Here is a 26,868-nt window from a genome sequence, read left to right on the forward strand (position 1 = left end):
GGGATGGTTTTTGGGAGGTGTGAGGGTATGGGAGGTAAAATGAACCACAAGATGAAATGTGCATTTTTTTTCCTCATTCAGCCAAGATATCCAGGTGATTGAATTAAAAAATGCAGTGCGTTTGACTCAGTGAGTAGACTCCTCCACACTGTGGTTTATTTAACATTTAATCAGGACCTTTCAAATTTTTCATGCTAAACTGGGAACATTAGGTAGTAATAGCCGCAGAGCAGAAAAACTTATTTTGCCTCTCAGTATTAGCAAATTAGCAAGTATTTGGCACCTAAAGAGTCAGCTTTTGTTAAAGAGATCAGCACTATCATTACTGATTGGGAAACCTAAGTTATTGGGGAGTCGTGTTCTTTTTATGCTATATTTATTTATTATTATTTATTTATTATTTATTTATATAGCACCATTAATTCCATGGTGGTGTACATGAGAAAGGGGTTACATATAGAGTTATAGATATCATTTACCGTAAACAAATTTACTGTGACAGACTGGTACAGAGGGGAGAGGACCCTGTCCTTGCGGACTTACATTCTATATTGCTGCCTGCTCATGATTGGGCAACTAATACAAGGAGAAGACGTACATGCACCTGGTGAAAAATATGATCTCATTAGGTTCCCAATACTCACTGCTAATATACCTCCACAAAGGAGAGAGAGGTAAAAAAAAAAAAAAAAGTAGGAATTAGTCCTACCGGTAATGGTGTTTCCAAGAGTCCATCATGACAGCACCACCAGGAGGCAGTCATTCATATCCTTGATAGGGACAGGAACACAGAAGAGGTTAAATAGCCCCTCCCCACCACCACCCTTCAGGATTTCTCAAGTACCACATCACGATGGATGCAACAAATATTGAATTTCCTCTCTACACATGTTCATATCACATATCAGACAGGAAATAAAAGGGAGGTCATAAGGGGTGCTATCAAATAACTCCTACTAGGGAGGAGTCACTGCTTGGAGGACTTTCCTCCCAAAGGCTGTCTGTTGATTTGACAGAGCGTCCAACTATTGACAGAGCGTCCAACTAATGTCTGCAAAAAGGTATTTCATTTTGACCAAGTCGCAGCCCTGCAGATCTGATCCACAGATGCCCCTGCGCTCTGCCCACGAAGTAGAGATCGCCCTCAGTGAGTGAGCCTTAAGGTTTTCTGGCGGAGTCTTTCCCGCCGAGACGTATGCTCCGCCAATTGTCGATTTTATCCATCTAGCCAGCGTAGACTGATGCCTTCCCAGTTTTTTTTCCTGCCATCTGGACGAGAATCCACTCTCCAGCTTTCCGTGAGCTCTAAGTATTGTAGAACTGTCCTCCTTATGTCCAACGAGTGGAGAGAGTTCCTGCTGATTACTATAGTTCTTTAAGAAAGCAGGTAAGTCAGTAACTACCTTGGGAAGGGCCTTTTGAATCTTTAAATATGGGTCCCTTGTGGAAAGGGCCTGAATTTTGCCTATACACCTTGCCAAAGTCATCACCACCAAGAAGACTGCTTTAACCCTTGTCCAGCTGACTAGGTACAATTGTAACTATTCAGTTTTAAAATTGCAATAACTTTTTTTCGAAAAGCCGTAGAGGGCTGAAATTTCGTGACATCTCTGCAGTTTTGGTCCAGAATATATTGGCCAAATATCACAGTGGAGGTATATATGAAGGTACAATTGTACCTCTGCAGCCTGTTAATGTTGTAAAATTATGCAGCCTGACAAAGGTTAAGTGACAGACCTTAGATCTGCTTGGTCCAATGGTTTGTAGTGTCCTCTGCTTAAGTCGTTTAAGACTAAACCGAGATCCCAGGAAGACACTGAGGTTAGGTTTACTTCGCTGAATAGCTGTAACAAATCTTACTATCTAAGGATGGTTGGCCAGCGGATAATCAAAGAATGATTCCAGGGCCGATATCTGTACCTTCAATGTATTAAGTCTCAGACTTATCGAACCCGGACTGAAGAAAGTCTAGAATGAGGAATATCTGGACCCTGAGGGATGGAAATTGTGACTACTTTGCGAACAGCATTTCTTCCAGTTCTTGAGATATATGGCTGAAGTTACCAGTTTCCTGCTCTTTTGGATAGTAGAGATGACTGACTCCGACAGACCTTTTGATCTCAGGATCTCCCTCTCCAGATCCAGGCTGACAGGTGTAACATCTTCAGATTTTGATGGAAAAGAGGGCCCTACCTTAGAAGGTCGTGTCTGGATGGCAGGAGAATTGGATATTCTAACACCATCCACTTCATTTGGGAAAACCTTTTGGGCCAGTAGGGGACTATTAGGATCACAGCTGTCCGGCTCTACTGGATCTTCCTCAATACTCTATGTATTAATGTGAGTGGTGGGAAGGTGTATACCAGCCCCATATTCCAGTTCTGTGCCAAGGCATCCACCCCAGTCGGATTGTCTCCTGGTTTTATTTAAGAGAACTCTCGCGTTTTGACATTTTTTCTGGAGGCAAATAGGTCTATTTCTGGGGTACCCCAGTGCTGTGTCAGCCAAGAAAAGACTTCCTTGTTTAGAGACCACTCCGAGGGTTGAACCTTTTCTCTGCTTAGAAAGTCTGCTATCTGAATTTTTTTGAGCCCTCAAGTGCACTGTAGTGATTGATCTCACTATGTTTTGTGCCCAGGAAAATATTTTTCATGAAATCTCCTGTAAGTGACAGCGCCTTGGACCTCCCTGGTGCAGGAGGAAGGATACTGTGGTAGAATTGTCCTAAAAGACTGACGCATCGATCTTTTAGCTCCACGATCCCTGTGGTTTGAGGAGCTGTTGCGCACAGATGCAGACCATGTTCTTTGGAGGTAACCTCCTATGTGAGCTGCCAAATCTCTGAGCTTGCATCCATAGTGATGCTCACGCATGGTTACACTTTCCAGGGTCTTCCTTTCCCAAGGTTATTAATTCTGGTCCACCAACACAAACTACTTTAGGACTTCAGATACCAACATCCTGTTGTCCAGTGAGGCCTCTGCAGTCCCAAGCCAAAAGGACCTCCCACTGCAAGATTCATGAATGGAACTGACTCCATTGGATGCTGGGAGTGCAAGGTCATTAAAAAGGAACCTTTCACCAGATTTGGTTAATATGAGTGACGGCCATCACCTTCCAGGGCTTATGTACAGCATTCTATAATGCTGTAGATAAGCCCCCGATCAGACCTGACCTGTAAAAGAAAAATAACTTACTCACCTGGGGGGCAGTCCGGTCCGAGGGGTGTCGCTGGTTTTGGTCTGGCACCTCCCATCTTCTTGTGATCCCCATCCTCCTGCTTGCTTCACAGGCTCCCGGCATCACGCTCCTGCACAGACATACTTATCTGCCATGTTGAAGGCAGAGCAAATTCCTGCAGTGCACAGTCGCTGGGCCTCTGACCTTTCCTGGCGCCTGCACACTGCAGTACATTGATCTGTCCTCAACAGGGCAGATAAGTATGCCTGCACACGGGGAGCCCGTGTGGATGACGCACAGACACATCATCCACATGAAGCAAGCAGGAGGGCGGCATCGCAAGATGCGAAGAACCAGACCAGGACCTGCGATACCCATCGGACCGAACCGCCCCTCAGGTGAGTATAAGTTATTTTTGTTCTCTTGCAGGACAGATCGGGGGCTTATCTACAGCATTATACAATGCTGTATATAAGCCCTGAAAAGGGGTAACCGTAACTCATATCGGCCAAACCTGGTGACAGGTTCCCTTTAAACCAGGATTCTCATGGCTTTCCTGATTGGGATATACTTTTGCATCTGAGTAGACTATCTCTGATTGTCTGCTGTTTGTGCAGCGGAAGGAAGGAGTATTCCTGCTTGGAACCTAGGAGTACACCCAGAAATGGCTTCTTTCTGGTTTGAGACTTGATTTTTTTTTAGGTTTATTAACCACCCCAGCCTATCCTGGACTGTCATGGTTGTTCGATATTTCTCCATCTGCTCTGGAGAGTGCTGCCAGGAGTGGGTCGTCCAAGTATGGGACAATGAGGATCTTTTCCCTTAGGAAAACCATTATGTCCACCATGAGTTTCTGAAAATTCAGAGAGCAGGAGAGAGACCAAACAGAAGACACCGAAATTGGAAATGCTGTACCTTCCCCTGGTTCTTTAATCGCAAACCTGAGATTTTTGGTGCAAGGTATGGATAGGTACATGGTAATAGGTACTATTTAAATCCAGCGTGCTCATTACGGAGTCCTTTTTTTATCAGAGGTATGACCGATCTGAGTGACTATCTTGAACCGTTTGTAGACCACCCACCGGTTTAGTAGTTTCAGATTGATTATTGTTCGGTACTCCCCTCCTAGCTTTTTTCTGGAAAACAGACTGGAATAGTGTGCCTGGAATAGTTGGGAATGTGGCACCTGAACTATGACCTGCAAGTCTAAGTTTTTATATCCTTTAGGAGCCTCTGGTGGACCACTGGAGACTGGGCAAATGCTGCACAGTATCTTCTGGGGGGGTGACTGGATGAACTATCCTGTACCCCTGAGCAACTGTACACAAAATCCATGGATTTTTGGAAATTTCCTGCCAGCCCCCCAGGAGGTACTAAAGTTTCCCCCCCAACAACCCTGGCGTCATGGTCTGCTGGGTCTTGGTCTTGAAGAGCTTCTACCTCTGCCACCCTTGGGGTAGCTCCACCTGCCCGACTTCCTGTTTCCTCTATAGTCCTTCCTGGGATGAGAGCGAGTCTTCCAAAACGCTGGCATCCTGTTTGGTTTTTCTTCAGGGAAGCCTTTCTTTTTATCAGATGCTTTCTCAAGCAACTCATCCAGGACTGGTCTGAAGACATGTAGGCCAGAGAAGGGTATCGAGCATAAGTTATTTTTGACTGGGTATCCACTGTCCATGATCTTATCCACAAAGCCCACCTTGCTGCGTTTGATAATGCATTATTCCTTGCTGCAAACCGGACTGGCTGCTGCAGCATCTGCCATGAAATCGGTTGCCTTTTTAGTAAAAAGGTAGTGATTTCAGGATTTCTTCCCTGGGAGTTTTAATATGACTCCAGCTCATCCACTCATCTGACCTGGCTAAGGAGGTGGCTGCAATCTGTTTTTAGAATAGCTGCAGACAATTCCCAGGCCTTCTTAAGGAGGTATTCTGATCTTTTGTCCATCGGATCTTTAAGGCCAGAGGAGTCCTTGAAGGGAATTGCAATAACAGCAATATATAATAGTTTAAATGTATCACATGATCCTACCAAAATCTTGAGAACATAGCATAAGCAGGAATTAAAACATAACTTTTAATGTATAACCAAATAAAGGAATATATTAAATAAACTGTCACCCAAAAAAAAGTGTATCGATAAAAAAGTGAAGGGAATTGCTATTTTCCTAGAGACCCTTGATACTGGTATGTCAATTTTTGGGACTGTTTCCCATACGTTGGTCTCCTCTGAATCAAAGGGAGGCAGTACTTAAAATCTCTTTGGACAACCAGCTTTTTTCCCACGTTTTCCCACTCTTCCAGTATAATTGCTTTTATATTATTATTATTATTATTTATTGCTATAGCGCCATTTATTTCATGGCGCTTTACATTGTAAGGAGGGGTATACATAATAAAAACAAGTACAATAATCTTAAACAATACAAGTCATAACTGGTACAGGAGGAGAGAGGACCCTGCCCGCGAGGGCTTTTATATGATTATTAACTGGGAAGACTGTTCCTACGGGTTCTTAGACCCCCGAACATTTTATCCCTGAGTCAGTGGTTCAGTATAGTCCTCAATTTTCATGGTGCCTCTAATAGCTTGTAAGAGAATGTCCGTGTTCAGAGGAAAACAAGCATCTTATTCAGGAAGCACTACTGAGGAACCTTCGCCTTCTCCAGTGTCCGGATCAGAATAGCCAGACAATTCTCCTCCCTCTAAACTTGGATCCATGTCCCATCTGGGTCTCTTAGGATGAGGGGATTGTGATGGCATTAGAGTGGAAACTGTACTCTTGCACCTCTTCCCTAGTCATGGTCTTTATACTGGTTAGAAGTGAGGATTGCGCTTCCTTAAAGGAAATCTGTCACCCCCAAAATCGAAGTTGAGCTAAGCGCACTGGCATCAGGGGCTTATCTACAGCATTCTGTAATGCTGTAGATAAGCCCCCAATGTATACTGAAAGATGAGAAAAAGAGGTTAGATTATACTCATCCAGGGGCGTCCCGGTTCTGTTCTGGTCTGATGGGCGGTCTGGTCTGAGGCCTCCCATCTTACGATGACGTCCTCTTGTCTTCAGGCGGCGGCTCCGATGCAGGCGTACTTTGTCTGCCCTGTTGAGGGCAGAGCAAAGTACTGCAGTGCACAAGCGCTGGGCCTCTGACCTTTCCCAGCGCCTGCGCACTGCACTACTTTGCTCTGCCCTTAACAAGGCAGACAAAGTACACCTGCGCCGGAACCACAGCCTGAGGACAAGAAGAGGACGTCATCATAAGATGGGAGGCCCCGGACCGGACCGCCCATCGGACTAGAACAGAACCAGGACTGCCCCTGGGTGAGTATAATATAACCTCTTTTTCTCATCTTTCAGGATACATTGGGGGCTTATCTACATTACAGAATGTTGCAGATAAGCCACTGATGCCGGTGGGCTTAGCTCACCTTCGATTTTGGGGGTGACAGGTTTCCTTTAAGTAATCCTTTAAGTAATCTGGAAATGCGGCTTTTACAGATTCTAATTATAGCTCTCTGGGAACCTGGTGCTCAAAATGGCACATCTGCTAGCCTTTGAATGCGGAGGTGGACCATCTAAGTCTCTTTGCCCTAAAAAAACAGTATATGGAGAAGAGAAGGCTCCTGTAGCTAGTGCTTAATAGTGCGATATACTACGCTTTTACTCACATGATCCAATGATGGCTCTAAGGACTGGACATCAGAACGGCTAGCACTCTCCATACTAAAGCAAGAGTTCCGCCAGCTGTCCCTCACCCCTTAAGTAGTCAGCCTTACCCAGCTTCAGGGCATCTGAATAGTCATCCTGAGCCCCAGTCGCTGCCAATCCCAGTTGATTTCCTGCAGGTGTTAGTCATACTGTGCATGCTCCGCCTGGAATGCACTCCAGCTACAGTAGAAACTCTGGTATATGGTGCCATTTTTCCCTGTCCTGTCATCTGACACGCTGCAGACACGCCCCCAGAAGCCGCATCACCGGCGCTCCCACCGATGACAATGCGCCAAAGGTTCCCTCAAGGAAGCACGCTGCTGGCCAGAAGCCGACCCTGCGCACGAAATCCAAAACGGACAACCGATTCCCAGAGCCCTCCAAAGAGGGATAAGGCAGTTTCTGGGAGCATACAAAGAGTAAATGTTCCAGCTCCTTAAAAAAAAAAAATGTTTCTTTCTGGAACATTTACTCTTTGTATCCTGTGGATCACGCTTAGTCCTGACGGAGTTCCGAGCACCTGTGGCGGTCGGTGAGCTGGCTAGGGCTTCACGCCCAAATTTTACTTTTTTCTGGGAGCACACAGCTCGACTGGACCCTGTGGGACCTCTCTGGTATGAGCGTGATGTCGGAGCCTGCACGACCAGACCTGCTCCCCGAAGCCACAGAGCCCTCTAGAGGGATGCAGGCAGCTGCTCCGGAAGCCCCCAGCTCAACCAGACCCCGAAGAGAACGTCAGCGAGGCTCTCAGGTATGCAGACTCTTATCCCAGAATCTTTGCACCTGTGTGCTCTGCTTCTGTGTTTGTCCCTGATAGGGAGAGGAAACACTGTAGGGTGGTGGGGAGGGCTATTTAACCTCTTCTGTGTTCATATCCCTATCAAGGATACGAAGAACTACCTCCTGGTGGTGCTGTCAGAAGGGATGTCCTTGAAATTAGTGTTATTCAGTTCTGTATCCACTATCGCATTGTATATCAGGTTCAACATGAAAAATTTGATGAATCGTCTACTACCCCCTTAGTGACAATTTTGACCTTTATGAAAATATTGACAATTTAAAATTTTGCAGCCTTGAAGCTTTACATTTTTATGCGTTTATGTCAGATAGTTATACCACACAAATTGATAAGTAACATTTCCCATATGTCTACTTTACATCTCATTTTTGAAACATCATTTGTTAGGATGATAATAGGGCAGCAATTTCTAATTTTTCTTAAATTTTCAAAACCTGTTTTTTTTTGTTTTTACTTCGGCAAGTGGCAAACCCCCTTTCTTACGAGTCAAAAAGGTCTGTTTGGACAAACGGCAAGGCTTGAAATGGGAGGAGCAATATTTGAATTTTGGAAATTTGGCTGAAATATTGCAGGCACCCTGTTGCATTTCGAACAGCCCCTAAGGCACCAAAATAGAAGAAAAACCCCACAAGTGACTTTTTACGCAAAAACTGCCTCCTGTGCCGTTGAGTCAAATAGACACTTGACAATTTTCTCCTGGAACTTGAGAAACATTAGGACTCCTTGTGACTTTGTGCGAACAAAACTGTTACAGGTAGCAATCTGGATGATGTAGTTTGCTACCTATTTATGTCAGGACCTGGTCTTCTGCTTCACCGGGTATAGTTGTAGCATCTGGTCTGACAAGTCAATGCCGCCCATAAATTTATTAAAATCAGTGAAGACCATTTTTGTTTGTCCCTGGTGACATACCTGTCACCGACAGACCGTGGTTTCTGCATGCGGTATGGTCAGCATGTAGACATCCTTGTAATTCCACTTCACTGCAATAATTTGGTCACTTGCACTTGTGGAAATGACGCCCCCTTCTCCAAACGTCTGGACACCAACTGTTACGAAAAACCTTCTAGTTTTTTTTTTCTGACTGTCCCACAGGCCCCTGTATTTGTAATGTGGAGGAATTTATATAGGGGGATTATCTTGTAGTAATTATCAGTGAACACTTGATAGCCTTGATGAAGAGGTGTCATTAGCTCCCAGACAATTTTACCTGGAATGTCTTGTCTGGGGGCAGTTTGGAGAGTTTATTTGGTGGCGGTCGTTAAGGGGTTAAGGACAATTTACGATTTTAGAAATTCTTTGTGAAAGCAAGAATTTCATTTACTATATTTACCCTACTTGCATGACCTTTGTGTTCTGATACACAAGGATATAGATTTTATGCTTAGTGACACCAATGAGACTGGGGGTAATCTTTTTTCTGTGTGGAAAACTGGTGTATGTTATGTAGAATGGCATTTAATTATATTCCTCCTTTTTCTCCAGCTTCTGAAACACCGAAAAGTAGGAATGCCAAATTTTAGAGATTTTAATTGCCTCATTGGTGAAAGCAGACCGGCTCAGAACCTTTTCAGGGGGCTCTAAGGGCAGTAAATAGTAGCTCTATTTGCTAAATTCTGCCTAGAAACAGTCCTGGGTCTCTGGAGGCTACGAGAACAAAAAAATTAAAAAAAAGGTATTCTCCAGTGTACGGACTTTAATAGGAAGCTTCAATCTGACACCTCAGTGTGTTGGTAGTCAGGCATGAATATTATATTCATTATGCTTCCTCATACACTATAGGTTTAACGTTTTACCGACATTTTGAGCTCAAATGGGGATAGTGGTGACAATCTAAGATTCCCAGTATGTGTTCCAGTGTGAGAGGAAACCCACCAACTCCATACAGCTGTTGTCCTTGGTGGCATTTCACCTAGACCCAAACACTGCAAAGCAACAGTACTAAACACTCAACCACCATGCTGCCTGCAGTGAGTTCAGGAGGCTGGAGAGAAGTGGAGGAAGCATATTTCTCACAAGATACATTACAAAAGTGTCTTATATTCTCTTGATTTAACTAAAAATTGTTAATATTACTGAGCATTTACAGCTTAAGTCCTAGATGCTAGCTTTAGAACATATAAAGCCATAACGCCGTAAAGAAACTCAGTTTTATCCCTATAAGCTACTGACAACATGTCTTTAAAGTTCCAAGCAATAAATTTTGTTTTTCTGAAAATGAGAAATGGTCAAAATAACAAAAAAATGCATTGCTTGCAGACCTCAAATAATGCAAAAAATACAAGTTCATAATTATTTAGTAACAATACTAATGTTTAAAAGGGAATCTGTCACCCCATTTTAGGCCTATAAGCTAAGGGCACCGCCATCAGGGGCTCATCTACAGCATTCTATAATGCTGTAGATAAGCCCCCAATGTAACCTGAAAGATAAGAAAAACAAGTTAGATTATACTCACCCAGGGGCGGTCCTGGTGCGATCCGGTCCGATAGGTGTCGCCGTCCAGGTCCTCCTATCTTCATACGATGATTTCCTCTGCTTACTGCCGCGGCTCCTGCGCAGGGGTACTTTCTCTGCCCTGTTGAGGGCAGAGCAAAGTACTGCAGTGCGCAGGAGCCGGGAAAGATCAGAGAGGCCTAGCGCCTGCGCACTGCAGCACTTTACGCTGCCCTCAACAGTGCAAATCAGTATGCCTGTGAAGGAGACGCGACAGGAAGCAAAGAAGAGACGTCATCGTATGAAGATGGGAGGCGCCGGACCCGGACCGCGACGTCCATTGGACTGGACAGCACAAGACCGCCCCTAGGTGAGTATAATATAACTTGCTTTTCTTAGCTTTCAGGTTACATTGGGAGCTTATCTACAGCATTATAGAATGCTGTAGATAAGCCCCTGATGGCAGTGGCCTTTGCGTATAGGCCTAAAATGGGGTGACAGATTCCCTGTAACTCAGGAAGAGTCCAGAAATCAATATTTTGTGGAATAACCATGATTTTTAAATCACAGCTTTCATGCGTCTTGGCATGCTTTCCATCAGTCTTTCACACTGCTTTTGGGCGACCTTATGCCACACTCCTGATACAAAAATTTGCGTTCTTTTGTTTGATGGCTTGTGAGTATCCATCTTACTCTTGATTACATTCCAGAGGTTTTCAATGGGGTTCAGGTCTGGAGATTGGGCTGGCCATGAAAAGGATTTGATGTGGTGGCATTTTATCCACACCTTGATATGTGGCATGGCGCATTGTCCTGCTGGAAAAAAAGTCCTCAGAGTTGGGGAACATTGCCTGAGCAGAAGGAATCAATTGTTTTTCCAGCCTTTCTGAAGCACCCCCAGAGCACCAATCCTCAACCAAATTTCACAGTGGGTGCAAGACACTGGCTTGTACGCCTCTCCAGGTCTCGGTCTAATCATTAGACAACCAGGTGTTGGGCAAAGCTGAAAATTAGACTCAGAAGATTACCTTACTCGAGTCCTATATGGTCCAATCCTTATGGTCTTTGGCAAACTTCAGTCTGGCTTTCCTTTGCTTCTCATTGATGAAAGGCTTTTTCTAGCTTTACATGACTCGAGTCCTGCCTCTAGGAGCCTGTTACGAACTGTTCTTGCCGTGCCCTTCACCCCAGTTGCCATTTGTCATGCCTTTGGTATGTCACTTGATGTCATCCTGCAATTGCTGAGTGACATTCAAATATGACGGTCATCTCGGTCAGTTGAAAGTCGTTTTTGCCCTCTGCCAGTCTGTAGCTTTGTTGTCCCTAATGTCTACTGCTTGACCTTGTTGTAATGGACTGCAGTCTTAGGCCAGGTTCACATAACGTTTTTTGGTGTCCGTTAGACGGACGTTACACCGCGGCATAACGCGGTGTAACGTAGTCCGTTAACGCTGCCATTTAGTTTAATGTCGGACGCATCGCTAGCGCACACCCACAATGGGCGTGCGTTAGCGATGTGCCGGCATTGAGTGACGGACCCTGGGACGCGGGCTGCAGCGTATCCGGGTCTGTCACTGCTAGCGCAGATAGAGCATCTGCTAGCTCTATCTGCGCTAGCGCAACGACATATCGGCACTTGCGTTAATAGCAGCCCGTTAACACGTGTTGAACGGGCTGCTGTTAACGCAATGTGAACCTAGCCTTAGAAATTTTAAGGATGGAGGCAACATGACGCTCACTGTGTCCCTCTGCTAGTAAAGCCAAAATTGAGGCCTTTTCCTCACTCAAGACTTCTTTTAAACTCCTTTGGCATGGTTAAAAGTTATTTTTTTCATTTTTATCACTTTTGGGATATTACTAGCACTTGTTTTGCCATCCAGCTTGTCCTATTGCAAGAGGATTGTGAACACCACAGCAGTGTTTTTTATACTTTCCTTCATTAAATAAGATTTGTTTCAGGTGATCACCTAATGAGAAGCACATTAAGTAGAATGAGGTGTACTCTGGTTAGAATTTAACTGACACTGGCATGGAAGTCAGACATGTAAGGAGGCTGATTTTTATAAAACTGCAGTGGTCTCAATTTTTTCCAGAGCTGTATATTGAGGTTTTGGTTAGCATGACTATAAATGGTTTTACATAGATGCAATTTAACATAAAACATACCTCTGTTGTCTTGTGTCTAGGACCAGCACATACGGAAATATATATTCTGCCATTTTGTTTGAGCTCATTGTAGGAGAATTATCCACATCTACAGCTATGGAGAGCATACGTTGTAGAAGAAAAACTGTCCTGGGCCACGGAAACAAAAGAGCATAGATTGCTTTTGCTTTCTGACTAATGGAAAGTAGGCAATACATAAAATATACATTCTCATTACCTTTGTAGGTTACACTGTGAGGTATCCTCCTGAGCAGTCTCAGGAATTCGTTTCACAACATCAATCAGCCAGTCAACGACTTGTCTGCAAAACATTACAAATTCATCAAAAAATAAAGGAGGAGGAGATGGATGGCCACATGGTAGTAGATATATGCCATCTACGAACAATGGCGGGCAGAGGAAGTCCTTCTGGAGGTGCTGACACAGAACACTTTGGTTGACTACTGCTAGCTACTGATATAAGGTAAACCAAGTAGATTATCCATTTGTAGGGGAGTCTGCACTCTGTAGAACATTGGAATGCAGACTATCTTATAGGGGGTCATACACTAGCACCATCCCTGCCCACTCCCACACTTACTTGACATTACAGAAAGTCTTGTCACAAGAGAGCATGAGCTTACATAGAGATTTATGTAGAGCTCGGCGTTGTAAGCAGAGGTGGAAGTTGTCATCCAAGGTTTGTACTACATACTGGAGGAAAAGCTCTATGGACTGGTACTCCTACACAGGAATAAGGAGAAAAATAAAGTCTTAAAGTGGTTGACTACTACTTTAATGATGGCCTATCCTTTTGCTAGGTGATCAATAACTGATCATTGAGGGTGGACGGAAGTTTTTGATACCTGTCAGAACAGCTATATAAATTTCTTTAATTGTTGTGGCTGGGTACTGCAAATCCACACTATTACAAATGTATATGGGGTGAATCTGCAGAACCTGGTTACGGCCACTGCAGTTTTGATTGAGCTGCTGTGCTCTGGAAACATCAAGAACGTCCGCCTGCCGCTGGTCACCGCTGATCAGCAGTGGTGCTGGGTGTCACAATCAGGAGATCCCAGAGTCGGAGGAAAGCTGTCCCCTGGGTGTTGGTTTTCCAGTCTACAATAGGGTCACTCAGATTACAGCAATGTCACTTACTGGGCTCCTTGCTGTAGTTTTGACATGTACTGTTTAAATGCTAGTCTCCTCATTGATGAGCTCTTCCCAGATCATTGAAACTTTTCTGCCTATATGCAGAAAGCTGCCAATGAGTAATGGCATACAGCAAACAAGGGCAAACTGCGGCCTGGGGGGGCCACATCCGGCCCTCTGACTGTTCCTGTCCGGCCCGCTGACCTGTGATGCCTCCTTTACACTGTGTAATGGAAGCTAGGAGAGCAGCTAATTAGCAGCCGATGCATCTCCCTAGATCTTCCAGGCAGGTGATACGAGACAAAACACTTGGGCTGAGTATTCCTTCTGAATACAGGGTCCAGCAGTCAAGTGCCCCCTCACCGCCACTACATGCAGCCTTTAGATGGGATATTCTATGTGCTCCCCAAACTGCTCTTCTACCCCACCATGTAACTCTGCTGCCTCCTCACCTTAGTATGAGAGGGTTAACCCTTTACTCCCCCTTTGCGCCGAGCTTGTGCCATTGTAGATCCCCCTGATCTGTGGCTTATCACATCCACACCATAGAATGCAATAAAGATCCCCCCCACTCCGCCCTCTGCCTGTCACGTCCTGCCCCATATGTGCTGTGGATCTATGCATGTGGAGCAGGGTTGGGCAAACAACTTTTGTCCCAATGTTCACAATTTATATATTGCTTGATTAACTGTAAGGGTACGTGCTCATGATCAGGGACCGCTGCGGATTTGATGCTGTGTACTTATGCAGATGCAAACTCACAGCGGCCAGCTGTGACAGCACAGTGGATGTGATTTCTAGAAATCCCATATCCACCATGCGTGCATAGTCGCCTGCGGATCTCCCGCTGACATCAACATGCAGCATGTCTTTGCAGACCGCAGCATGGCAATTTCTAACATCTCCGCCAGAGAAATTACATCAATAGAAATGTATTATGGTAAATCCGCACGGTTCAGTGAATACATGCAGATTTAGCTGCGTTCAATAGATGGCAGCGCTTTGGATGCAGGAACATATGCTCCGGTCCAAAGTGCTGCTAGTACCGGATCGTGGGCACCCGGCCCAATACTTGTTACGATAAACTTTATTGCAGCAGGTATTATCGGGCTACATTCACACGACTATATTCAATCCAAGGTCTGTGAAAGAAAAACCAGACCTCAGACAGACAGCATTACGAGCAATGTTATGGAATTAACCCATTTACATCACAGTTTGAAAATGTCTGAGAAATATCACAGCACGCACCAATCTCTTCTTTATTTCAGATGAAACTCGCCTGTTGAAGTCTATGGGTGTGCAAAAAATTAAAAAAAAAAAAAAAAAAAAAAAATCGGATCCCATATAGCATCCAATTTTTACAAATACATTTCTATTACTAACATAGGACACTGTTCTTGTAAGTTTTATTCACTTCTGATGTATAAAAAAAGGATGCTCTTATACAGATGAGAATACAGATAGAAAATAGTCTTTCTGGATTAAAATGATTTTTTTAAATACGCTCACGTAAAACAACCTTATAATCAACTGCTTTTTATAAAGCAATAAAATTAACATTATGCAGAATTAAAAGGGCGGTCTGAAACCAAAGGTAAATTTCATAGTAGACGTCCATTTAATTCAATAATGTAATCACTTTTCTAACAAACTTTCTAACTGTTTCCTCTATAACTTCCTGTCAGCTTGTTCTTTGGTTTTTTTTTACTTCCAACGTTTCGTTTGAGAATGCCAGTGCATTTTGGATACTCACATGGGACCTCATCAGGGAGCAGAGGCTACGGTCTCTGCCACAGCTGATTTCCACACCTTGAAATGAAGCATCATTAGTGGCATCTGTTTCAGAGACTAGACTAGTCGCTGCTAGCCGCATTGCCTCCTTACAATTTGGACTGACAGTGCGCTCTTATGACGGGCTTGTCTCTTCTCCTGCCAGCAAGGGAGCACACTGTCACTGTGCCTTCAAAGGAATACAGCATAGGGAGCTCATACGGAGTATTCATCAGAATTTACAACCAACGCCTTATCAGGTGAGCAGGACTAACAGCCCCTGAAACAGTCACCACTGATGATGCCTCATTTCAGAGAATGTGTAGAGGCCTTTGACCCCTGATGACTGCTCATTTGAGTATCCCAGCATGCACTGGTGAATTTCAAACAAAATGTTGCTAGAAGTTTAAAAAAAAAAAAAAAAAAAAAACGACTAATCAGATTAGATTACACTAAATAGGTACATTAAGTATGAAATTCACCTTTGGTTTTGGACCGCCCCTATAAGTCAGCCGATTTGATTGGCCCTCCACAACAGTGAGTTTCATGTGGCCCCTTGGGAAAATTGCCCACCCCTGGCATACAGGGAGAGCAGCAGCACAAATACTTAGGACTTGATAGCAGAAGCTCATTGGGAGCACTAGCAGAGAGCATCAGCAGAAAATTTAGTGTTTTACCAAAACTGCAGCAAGCAGCCCAGTAAGTGACAGTGAGATCAAAGTCTACCCTTACTTCATGTTGCTCTCTCATAAGAGGCATAATGCATCTGATGACACTCTCCTAATTACCTGATTGGTACTAGAGCCACATGTGTGCCTCAGGGTATGGGTTTTACAAATGATCAAAAAAAAAAATCTTCAACATCTGACAACCCATTACAATCAGTTAGTTGCAGTAGCAGACCCTCCATGGGCAGCTGTAGTGGTATCTGTACACGCACAGCCCCTCGCTCTGAAAACACCAACCAGAAATGGGCAAGAAAACCCAAATCTCATTGACTTGTTCCATCCGTCTCTATACTTAAGCTGTATGATAGAAATGGCTGCGCGCAATTATGATCTACAAGAAGTGTGAATGGATAGTGAATTAAAAGGCAAATTACAATTTTATCATACCTTCTTTGATGTCATCACATCGGACAGCAGATTCCACTGCCAGGCCACTGACTCGGAGGTAGCGGGATGTAGTCTAAAAATGCAAGAGGCCAAATTTACTATAAGAGTACGCAGTACTGGGTACATACAACTGCCGACATTTACACAAGTTATTTTTATGCTTAAGGTACCTTCACACTAAACGATATCGCTAGCGATCCGTGACGTTGCAGCGTCCTGGCTAGCGATATCGTTCAGTTTGACACGCAGCAGCGATCAGAATCCTGCTGTGATGTCGTTGGTCGGGGCTAGAAGGCCAGAACTTTATTTGGTCGCTGGCTCTCCCGCTGACATCGCTGAATCGGCGTGTGTGACGCCGATTCAGCGATGTCTTCGCTGGTAACCAGGGTAAACATCGGGTTACTAAGTGCAGGGCCGCGCTTAGTAACCCGATGTTTACCCTGGTTACCATCCTAAAAGTAAAAAAAACAAACGCTTCATACTTACCTTCCGTGTCTGTCCCCGGTGCTGTGCTTTCCTGCACTCACTGAGCACAGCGGCCGGAAAGCAGAGCGGTGACGTCACCGCTCTGCTTTCCGGCCGCTGTGCTCACAGCCAGTGCAGAGAAGCAGAGCGCCGGGGACAGACAGCGGAATGTAAGTATGAAGAGTTTGTTTTTTTACTTATAGGATGGTAACCAGGGTAAACATCGGGTTACTAAGCGCGACCCTGCACTTAGTAACCCGATGTTTACCCTGGTTACCGGCATCGTTGGTCGCTGGAGAGCGGTCTGTGCGACAGCTCTCCAGCAACCAATCAGCGACGCTGCAGCGATCCGGATCGTTGTCTGGATCGCTGCAGCGTCATTTAGTGTGAAGGTACCTTTAGATCGGGTGGCTACTATGCGCCATATAAAGTAAGCTTAACCCCTTACCGACCTCCGCTGTACTAGTACTGCGGAGGTCGCATCTCTTCCTTTGATGCGGGCTCCAATGTTGAGCCCACATCAAAGCCGGGACATGTAAGCTGTTTTGAACAGCTGACATGTGCCCACAACAGCGACGGGTGGAATAGCGATTCACCCGCCGCTATTAATTTGTTAAATGCCACTGTCAAATGCTGACAGCGGCATTTAACTAGCGCTTCCAGCCATCCGGCCGGAAATGAGCGCATCGTTGACCCCCGTCACAGCGATCTATGCATCACTTTTATGTAGCAGAGCCGATCAAGCTTCTAGACTCCGATGGAGGCTATAGAAACATGGCAAAAGTAAAAAAAAAAAAAAAAAAAAAAAAAGGTTTTAAAAAATATGGAAAAAAAATATATGTATAAAATTATAAATCACCCCCCTGTCACCCCATTCAAAATAAAAAATAAATAAATAAATAAAACCTACACCTATTTGGTATCGTGGTGTTCAGAATCGCCCGATCTATCAATAAGAAAAAAAAAAAAAAAAAAGGATTAACCTGATCGCTAAACGGCGCAGTGAGAAAAAAAAAATTTGAAGCGCCAGAATTACGTTTTTGGTCGCCACGACATTTTAATTAAAATGCAATAAGGGGTGATCAAAAGAACATATCTGCACCAAAATTGTATCATTAACCCCTTACCGGCATCGGACGTACTATACCGTCCGATGCCGGCTCCCCTGCTTTGATGCAGGGCTCCGCGGTGAGCCCGCACCAAAGCCGGGACATGTCAGCTGTTTTGAACAGCTGACATGTGCCCGTAATAGGCGCGGGCAGAATCGCGATCTGCCCGCACCTATTAACTAGTTAAATGCCGCTGTCAAACGCAGACAGCGGCATTTAACTACCGCTTCCGGCCGGGCGGCCGGAAATGACGTCATCGCCGACCCCGTCACATGATCGGGGGTCGGCGATGCTTGTGAATGGTAACCATAGAGGTCCTAGAGACCTCTATGGTTACTGATTGCCCGTCGCTGTGAGCGCCACCCTGTGGTCGGCGCTCACAGCACACGTGCAACTCTGCTACATAGCAGCGATCAGCAGATCGCTGCTATGTAGCAGAGCCGATAGTGCTATGCCTGCTTCTAGCCTCTCATGGAGGCTATTGAAGCATGGAAAAAGTTTAAAAAAAAAGTTTAAAAAATGTGAAAAAAATAAAAAACATAAAAGTTTAAATCACCCCCCTTTCGCCCCAATCAAAATAAATCAATAAAAAAATCATCAAATCTACGCATATTTGGTATCGCCGCGCTCAGAATCGCCCGATCTATCAATTAAAAAAAAGTATTAACCTGATCGCTAAACAGCGTAGCGGGAAAAAAATTTGAAACGCCAGAATTACGTTTTTTTGGTCGCTGCGACATTGCATTAAAATGCAATAACGGGCGATCAAAAGAACGTATCTGCACCGAAATGCTATCATTAAAAACGTCATCTCGGCACGCAAAAAATAAGCCCTCAACCGACCCCAGATGATGAAAAATGGAGACGCTACGAGTATCGGAAAATGGCGCAATTTTTTTTTTTTTTTTTAGCAAAGTTTGGAAATTTTTTTCACCACTTAGATAAAAAATAACCTAGTCATGTTTGGTGTCTATGAACTCATAATGACCTGGAGAATCATAATGGCAGGTCAGTTTTAGCATTTAGTGAACCTAGCAAAAAAGCCAAACAAAAAACCAATGTGGGATTGCACTTTTTTTGCAATTTCACCGCATTTGGAATTTTTTTCCCGTTTTCTAGTACACGACATGCTAAAACCAATGATGTCGTTCAAAAGTACAACTCGTCCCGCAAAAAATAAGCCCTCACATGGCCAAATTGACAGAAAAATAAAAAAGTTATGGCTCTGGGAAGGAGGGGAGCGAAAAACGAACACGGAAAAACGAAAAATCCCCCGGTCATGAAGGGGTTAAAAACATCAGCTCAGCATGCAAAAAATAAGCCCTCACCCCAGATCACAAAAAATGGAGCAAAGTTTGGAATTTTTCTTTTACCAGTTCTATTAAACAACCTAGACATCAGGGCACACCGTAAGAGGTTCGCATTAGGAAGCAGCACGAGCACTACACTTTTTTCACTTTTTTTGGGACAAACTAGACATGCTTGGTGTCTATGAACTCGTAATGACCTGGAGAATCAGTTTTAGCATTTAGTGAACCTAGCATAAAAGACGGCAGCGGAATTTTTTGTGCGGATTTTGCATCACTTGGCAGAAAACGCAGGTGCATTTTTTGCACATTTTTGTTGTGTTTTTTTGTATGCGTTTTTGAAAGCTAAATAAAGATGTATTATTGAGCCAAAAAAAAATTGTGATGTCATTTCTTGTCCACCCCGCACTCCATTACACACAGATAGATCGATAGATAGGTAGATCTATGGGTAGATATAGATATATGGATAGTTAGCCTACTTTCAAACATTAGTTTTCTTCCATCAGGCAGGATCCGGTGGATTTTTTAAAAGAGAAAGAAAATAAATATGATTTTCTACGCTAGAGGGGGAAAGCCGGGGGCCAATATTTGTAGCCTGGGAAGGGGGTAATACCCATGGCCCCTTCAAGGCTATGAACACCCGCAACTGTCTGCTAAGTGCCCAATTCCGGCACTTAGCCCCTCTCTTCCCACTCCCCTGTAGCGGTGGGATATAGGGTAATAAGGGGTTAATGTCACCTTGCTATTGTAAGGTGACATTAAGCCCGGTTAATAATGGAGAGTAGTCAATAAGACGCCTATCCATTACTAATACTATAGTAAAGTTTAGGGAAAAAAAAAAAAAACAGCCAGAAAAAAAAAAGTATTTTAATATTCTTAATTTCACCATACTTACCATACTCGATCGCCTGCAAAAAATTAAATCAACCGTATACTCACTTTCCGCCATAGTCCAATTAATAACGTATCCCACAACGATCTCCCCTATAGAACAGTGACATCAGGTGAGGTCACTGCTCTATAGGGCCTCCAGTGACACACTGACAGGAGACAATGGCTCCTGCAGTGCATCACTGAAGAGGTTACCAGAGTTCATTGGTCTCATTTTATGGCAAAGCTGCGTGGGAATTTTCCCACACAGCAGTGCCACAAGTGAGAGTGAGGGACCTTCTCAGAGAGAAACTCATCAATATTATCAAACTTTTTTTTTTTTTTTTAAATACACAACTGCCAAAGTGATTTTAAAATGTTTTCCCCTTTACCATAGAAGTTATTTTATACATTGGCCTTGTTTCTCCAACGTGGTCAGGGCTAGAAACAGCAATTTCAACTTAATATTTTGGTTATTTTTTTACCATGCTTTTTCAGTTTTAATTTTTTTTGCTTGTTTTTTTACACTGTGCCCCCATAAGGTCTTCTAAGACCTTTGGGGGAGAGGTGGGGCTTTGAACACAATTCACTTGTTTTATTGCAGATAGTATATTAATATTTTCTGCAGCGCAGCCCGTTTAGTAGGACCCTGCAGCTTCCGATCTCTACTAACACCCTAGAGATCACACAATTGCTTGGTCTGGAGGAGGAAGCATGGTGATTGCTTCCTATTCTGTATACACAGCACTTGTTCAGTGCTGTGTATACAGTGATCAAGAAGGTAGACATGATAAATTATATATATTCCTTTTCTGTTGGGAGTCTAGCTTAGTTTAACGGACGACTCATTGCCCCCAATAATATGCAGCGTCTCTACAATGCAGTGAGGTTTTGGAACATTACTGCAAAATAGAACAAAAAGATATAGAGTGCTCTCAGTGGGAGAAACAAAATTGGAATCTTGTGGGTGCAATATCTTTTAATGGCTAACAAAATATAGTGAATGATGTTACAAAGCAAGCTTTTGAGACTGCTTACGTCTCTTCATCAGGCTGATAAAACCAGATATTTGAGGAAACCCAATTATATACAGTAAAGAGCATAGGCACGGTGTGATACATGGACATTTAAATAAACACTGAGCTTAAAGAGAGAATCCTTAATTAGGTAAGATTAGATAAGTGGTGTGAAAGTTTTATGGACCCCATATGCAGGAGAGATCAAAGGGCTGGTGGTGGCTTCATTGTTTTTAGAGGAAATTGCTCAGATTTGATAGTGAGCCATAAATCCTTCTGATAATTTGAGTCCTGTGTGAACAGAATCAAAGATGGTAATTCATTTGTATTCCCAGAACCTGCGATGTTTCTGTGATTTGAAATTGCCTTTCAAAATGACAACTTTCACATTGTCTATGTTGTGTCCTGGACCACAAATGTTTAGCTACAGGTAAATGTTTTTGTCTAATTGTATGACAATGAGACCTCATCCTTGCTCTCAGCTTCTGTCCTGTTTCTCCAACAGAGGCCCCCCACAGGACATATATTGCATAGAATTAAATAAACCACATTGGAAGAGGAACATGTGTATGTCCCAGGGATCTTGTAGTCCTGCTGTGTGTTGGGTTTTGGATCTTGTCGTTGGTCTTTATATGAATGCAGGTTTTGCATCTCCTCCCATTGAAAGGATAGGTCCTTCTGAATCTGAGGGCACTGAACTTCAGATAATGAGGTTTCTTAAATTAGGAGGCTGCCTGTAACATTGCAAGAGGGGTCTGAATAATATTTTTAACCGGTCATCCTTGTGTAGGATATGGTGACGTTTCTTAGCCATTTTTCCTCAGTATTTCAAGCTGTGGGTTGTAGGTCACTACCAGAGATACATGATGATTTTCCTCTTATTCTGTATTGAAGTACTTGACTTCTAGGGATCCTTGTGGCCCTAATGATCTGATCATCAATCAGATGGGATGGTAAACCTTGATTTAAAAAGGACATATTAAGCTGGGTTAGGTGTTCATCCATGTCCTTAGGACTGGAAAAGATATGGTTATATCCGAGGGCCTGACTGTAGACAATGGACATTGTGTTCAGGATAGAAGCTGTCCCATCTGAGGTATGTGGGACAGCCAATTGGTTTCCGATACACTGATGTTTGGAATGAACCATTTTGGACTTTTATGGTGGTGTCAAGAAAGTTGATTTTTGTTTGAGTGGTCTAATGTCAAGTTTATGGTAGGATGAAATTTGTTGAATTTGTCATGGAAATATAGACATTCTTGTTAGGACTGAGTTGAGATTATTAAGAAGTCATCGATGTAACGGAAGTAGGCAAAGGGCTTGATGGAGCAGGACATTAAAAATCATTTTCCAGTTTAGCTATGAAGAGGTTGGTGTACTGGGGTGCCATTTTACTTCCCATAGCAGTGCCCATACGATGTAGATATAGCTCCTCACCGAAAGAAAAAGTTGTGTGTGAGGATGAATCTGGTAAGTTATTACAAACTCGGCCCATTGGCCTCAAGAAACATTCGGCAGCCGGTTAGTCCATCTTAATGTGGGATGTTAATATATAAAGATTCAACATCCATGATGGCCAAGATGGTACTTTCTGGGAGGGGACCCATCGTGGATAGCTTATTTAGCAGGTCTGTAGTGTCCTGTAAATAACTGGCTGTCTTCCTTACCATCGGCTTAAAGATGTTTTCTACGCACCCTGAGATTCAGTGAGATGATTGGCCTTCCTGAGTTGCCTGGCTTATGAATCTTGGGAAGCATACAGAAAGTTCCCATCTTTGGATTCTCAGGTATTAAGTCCAGGTTTATTGAGTCTGTACACAGACATTTGATGACTTCAACTCCCTCAGACATTTTGGAGTTGGGTCATCATCCAGTTTGGTGTAGTACTGTATATCCATCAGTTGTCTGTGTGCCTCTGATGTAGTCAGTTGTATTAAGGAGAACTATGGCACCACCTCTATCCGCAGGCTTAATAGTGATCTCCCTGTTTTTCAGGCAATGAGTCGCCTTTCTCTCCTGCAAGATGATATTAGATGTTTCCTTTGCTTTTTTTTATCCAATACCGTGGACGGTACCAAATGTCTAAATGAGTCAATATATTGGTCCAAAATGGTGTTGCGGCCAGAAGGAGATGTCCAGTCAGAATTTTTCGAATTGTCTAGTTGACTTGAGTTTGGCTGCCCAGAAGCCCTAAGTCCTCTTTGACAGATTAACTCCTTCAGTCTAAAGCCCCCGTCATACACAGCGAGATCGCTAGCGAGATCGCTGCTGAGTCACAAGTTTTGTGACGCAACAGAGATCTCAGTAGCGATCTCGCTATGTGTGACATGTAGCAGCGATCAGGCCCCTGCTGTGAGATCGCTGGTCGTGTCGGAATGACCTGGGCCATTTTTTGATCGCTGAGGTCCCGCTGGGTAGCACACATCGCTGTGTGACACCTTACCAACGACCTCGCTGACAGGACGTCCCATTGAATCGTCATGAAATAGGATCGTTGTACAGGTCGCTACAGGTCGCCGCATCGCTGCTGCGTCGTTGGCGAGATCTCACTGTTTGACATCTCACCAGCGACCACATAGCGACGCTTGAGCGATCCCTGACAGGTCGTATCGTTGTCGGAATCGCTCAAGCGTCGCTATGTGTGACGGGGCCTTAAGTCTCCTGAAGTATTGTTCCAGGTCACTACAAAGTTCTGTTTTGCCTAGAGATTTTGTAGGACAGAATGTGAGATCTCTGGAAAGTACACAGAGTTCTAGATTTTGCAGAATAGAACAGACGGCTCAGATGTTTAAAGTCAATGGGTGGTCTAATGTGTATAGGGGTGATAATCCATGCCCAGCAGTCCCTCCCTGCACCTCAGGTCCAGATCTTGTCAAAACCTGGGGTTTGTAAACATTCAGAAACTACACCTCAATGCCTTCACCATTCTTTCACTGACCTTTGAACTTTCATAAGGATTTCATAAGCTTCACATCGGATTGTTTGTTCCTCTGCTCCCAGGAGAATAGAATTGATGACATGGCTGAGTAGGTCTCTAGGGGGGTAGTGAGCTTCAGATACAAACTCCGATAGGAAATACAAGGTGCCCGGGTGGAAGCTTTCTTCTATTGTGCTGTTTACCAGATTCATACGAGTTAGCGGCACTGGAGCTGAATGCGAGTTCTGCAATGAAAAACAAAAACTGATACAAAGGGCAAGAGTTTTCCAGCTGTATGTAAATAAGACCTCATGTGTAAAAGTTAAACATTTCCATTTGACACGTTGAAAAAAATGTTTATCTGAGGCCATTGAATGGAAGTAAAAACTGGTGCTGGTATAGTAAGCTAAGCACCAGAAATAAACGTTCATGCCATGAGCAGAAATATTTCAATCCACCGACAAACCAAAATACTGCACCCCATATTAAATAGTGATTACCTTATGAGGAAAGAAATGAGTAACTGGAGGCTTCTTGAAGTATCGAAGTTTGTACAAGAGAGACTTGTTGACCAGGCCAGATTTGCTTTCCGAGGCTTCTTCATTGTGCAAGAGGGACTTGTTGACCAGGTCAGATTCGATGTCTGAGGCTTCTCCAGCATCTTCTAGCACTGCTGAAAATTGAGCAGAGGTTGAGCTCTTTACTTGTTGGACCTGGGTATTGGTTTCTGCACAGTCTTGTAAAGACAAAGCATTTACAGTCATATGGTTCTTGCTGCTTGTTGAAGGAAGGTCTGCATCCATAGATTCAGAAAGGTCATCATTGGGTAGACTGTTCCTCAAACTTTTGGAGGAGCACATGCTGCTACACGCACTTAACTCATTATCAGAGTCCCAACCCTCTCTGTTACAAGACTTGGTCATAGATGAGCTATTGACCTCGTGTCTTCCAGGGTCCGACCCTCCATGTTCAGACAGAGAACTGCTATTGCATGGAGAATCAGATGTGATATTCTGCAGAAAGCCATATGATGCATCTTCTTCAAGGCCGGTCAAGTCTATGACGTCATCTGAGCTTGACATATACGCAAATACTTCGCCATTACCAGTCAAGTCAATAACATCCTGGAAAACAAATTACCATTAACAGGACATGTTGGTATGGGAATTTACTAATCAATTCTATGAAGGATTACTGGCATGATTGTTTTAGCAGAATGGTACAAGTTTTAGAAAGTTACAGAAAAATATTAAACTTCTTTAGCCTGACAATGATGCAAAAAAAAAAAGCTACCTATTTGCTCATCTTGACATTCCTATCATTTGGCAGTGTGTGTAACATGCTGAGTTGTAAAGTACTCAGGATTCCAGTGTGACTTGTTACTGAACTGCTCATATTGCATACTTGTGATCATGTGGAGACTGCTTTCACTTTTTCACTTAAAGGAAAGGTGCCATGATTTTTATTTTTGTATTACTAATTATTGATTATATAATAAATTACTTTTAATATTAAATTCACTGTTTTAACTTTATTTTTATTCAGCTGAGGGCTGCCATTTGCTGGTGTGTGACAGTTAACTCAAATACGGCACGCTAACTGGTCACATTTATGGGAAAAAATTGGCGCAGTTTTTTTTTTTAAAAAAACCCTCAGCTATGCTGCGACCTCCAGTTTTCCCCAGTAGGGTGTGGAGCCTCCTCCAAAAGGAAGCGGCATTATGCAGAGATTGCTGGAGAAGAGACTAGTTGTGTGGGCCAGAGAGGACTGGGAGGCTGCACTATGGAGCGGTGTGGAGATAGGAGTGAGGTCTTTTCATACATAGGACCATATGTGACTATTCCAGGCATGTATTTCGGGGACAAAAACATGGATGGAGTTACTACATGGGGGCTGCATGTTGGAGGCTTGCACAGGGAAGGGGTTGCTGCTACTTGTAGGGGGCTGCTTATTGGGGAGGAGGGGCTTTTATAGGAATGGAGTCTATTTTCCTTGTGTGGGGGTGCATGTTTTGGGGCTGCATGGGAAGGCGTTGATAATGACACTGCATGCTGGGGGGTCTGTGCAGTTAAGTAGGCAGGTTACTCACATGGAGTTGCATGCTGGGTGCTGTGCGGTAAAGGGGGAGATGTTACTTGAGGGGAGATGCATGCCTAGGGGCTGTACGAGAATAAAATGATGCATGCCTGGGGGGCTGCAAAAAGAAGGGGTGATGTTCCTTTTGTAGGGCTGCCTGCTGGAGGGTTAGATGATGCATGCAAGGGGCTGTGCAAGGAAAAGGGGTGATTTCCTTGTGTGAGGCTGCATTTTGGGTGGCTGCAGGTGGAAGGGGATGTCGGTCGTGTGGGACAAGGGACGGGGTGATGCAAGGCTGCATGTTGGGGGGCTGCGTGGGGAAGGCTTTTTGCCTTTTTATTATCGCTTTTCATAATATAAAAAGTTACACATAACCCTGCGTGTTCAGTTTAGATGGAAATCTACTCTTCCCGTATGTATAAAAGTCTCAGCACCACCATTAAAGGAAACCTGTCACCCCCAAAATCGATGATGAGCTAAGCCCACCAGCATCAGGGGCTTATCTACAGCATTCTGGAATGGATTTAAAAGGAGGATTTATCTGAGGCTGGACAGTGTGGAAGACAGGGTGGTGCTAGGAAAGTGACAAAGTATTATAGGATATGCATCCAACAACCTTTTCACACTTGACTAGCTACAAAGATTGGTGTCTCACTACAAAGTGGGGGAGGGGGAAGAGAGACTCCTGCAGTGGCACAGTTTCACCTTGCCCATAGCCTAGGCCTCTGCGCTCAGCATCCGAATCACATCCACTTTCCTGTCCCTTACCATGCCGCTTGCCCATTTTAAATTGCGTA

At 43.9% G+C, this 26,868-nt stretch overlaps 1 protein-coding gene across 4 annotated transcripts in view; it reads right to left on the reverse strand.

Moving 5' to 3' along the window:
* SIMC1 (SUMO interacting motifs containing 1) overlaps positions 1-26,868 on the reverse strand; it is a 114,810-nt gene that overhangs the window by 86,638 nt on the left and 1,304 nt on the right. For all 4 annotated transcript variants that reach the window (XM_069763983.1, XM_069763982.1, XM_069763984.1 and 1 more), the window contains exons 2-7: positions 24,496-25,119; positions 24,017-24,240; positions 16,309-16,381; positions 12,867-13,009; positions 12,504-12,587; positions 12,287-12,415 (exon numbers count right to left, since the gene is read on the reverse strand). In XM_069763983.1, coding sequence (XP_069620084.1) covers positions 12,287-12,415; positions 12,504-12,587; positions 12,867-13,009; positions 16,309-16,381; positions 24,017-24,240; positions 24,496-25,119 — 1,277 coding nt within the window. The remainder of the gene's footprint in view (positions 1-12,286; positions 12,416-12,503; positions 12,588-12,866; positions 13,010-16,308; positions 16,382-24,016; positions 24,241-24,495; positions 25,120-26,868) is intronic.

Source organism: Ranitomeya imitator, chromosome 4 (genome assembly GCF_032444005.1).
Source record: "Ranitomeya imitator isolate aRanImi1 chromosome 4, aRanImi1.pri, whole genome shotgun sequence".
Classification (NCBI taxonomy): Eukaryota; Metazoa; Chordata; class Amphibia; order Anura; family Dendrobatidae; genus Ranitomeya; species Ranitomeya imitator.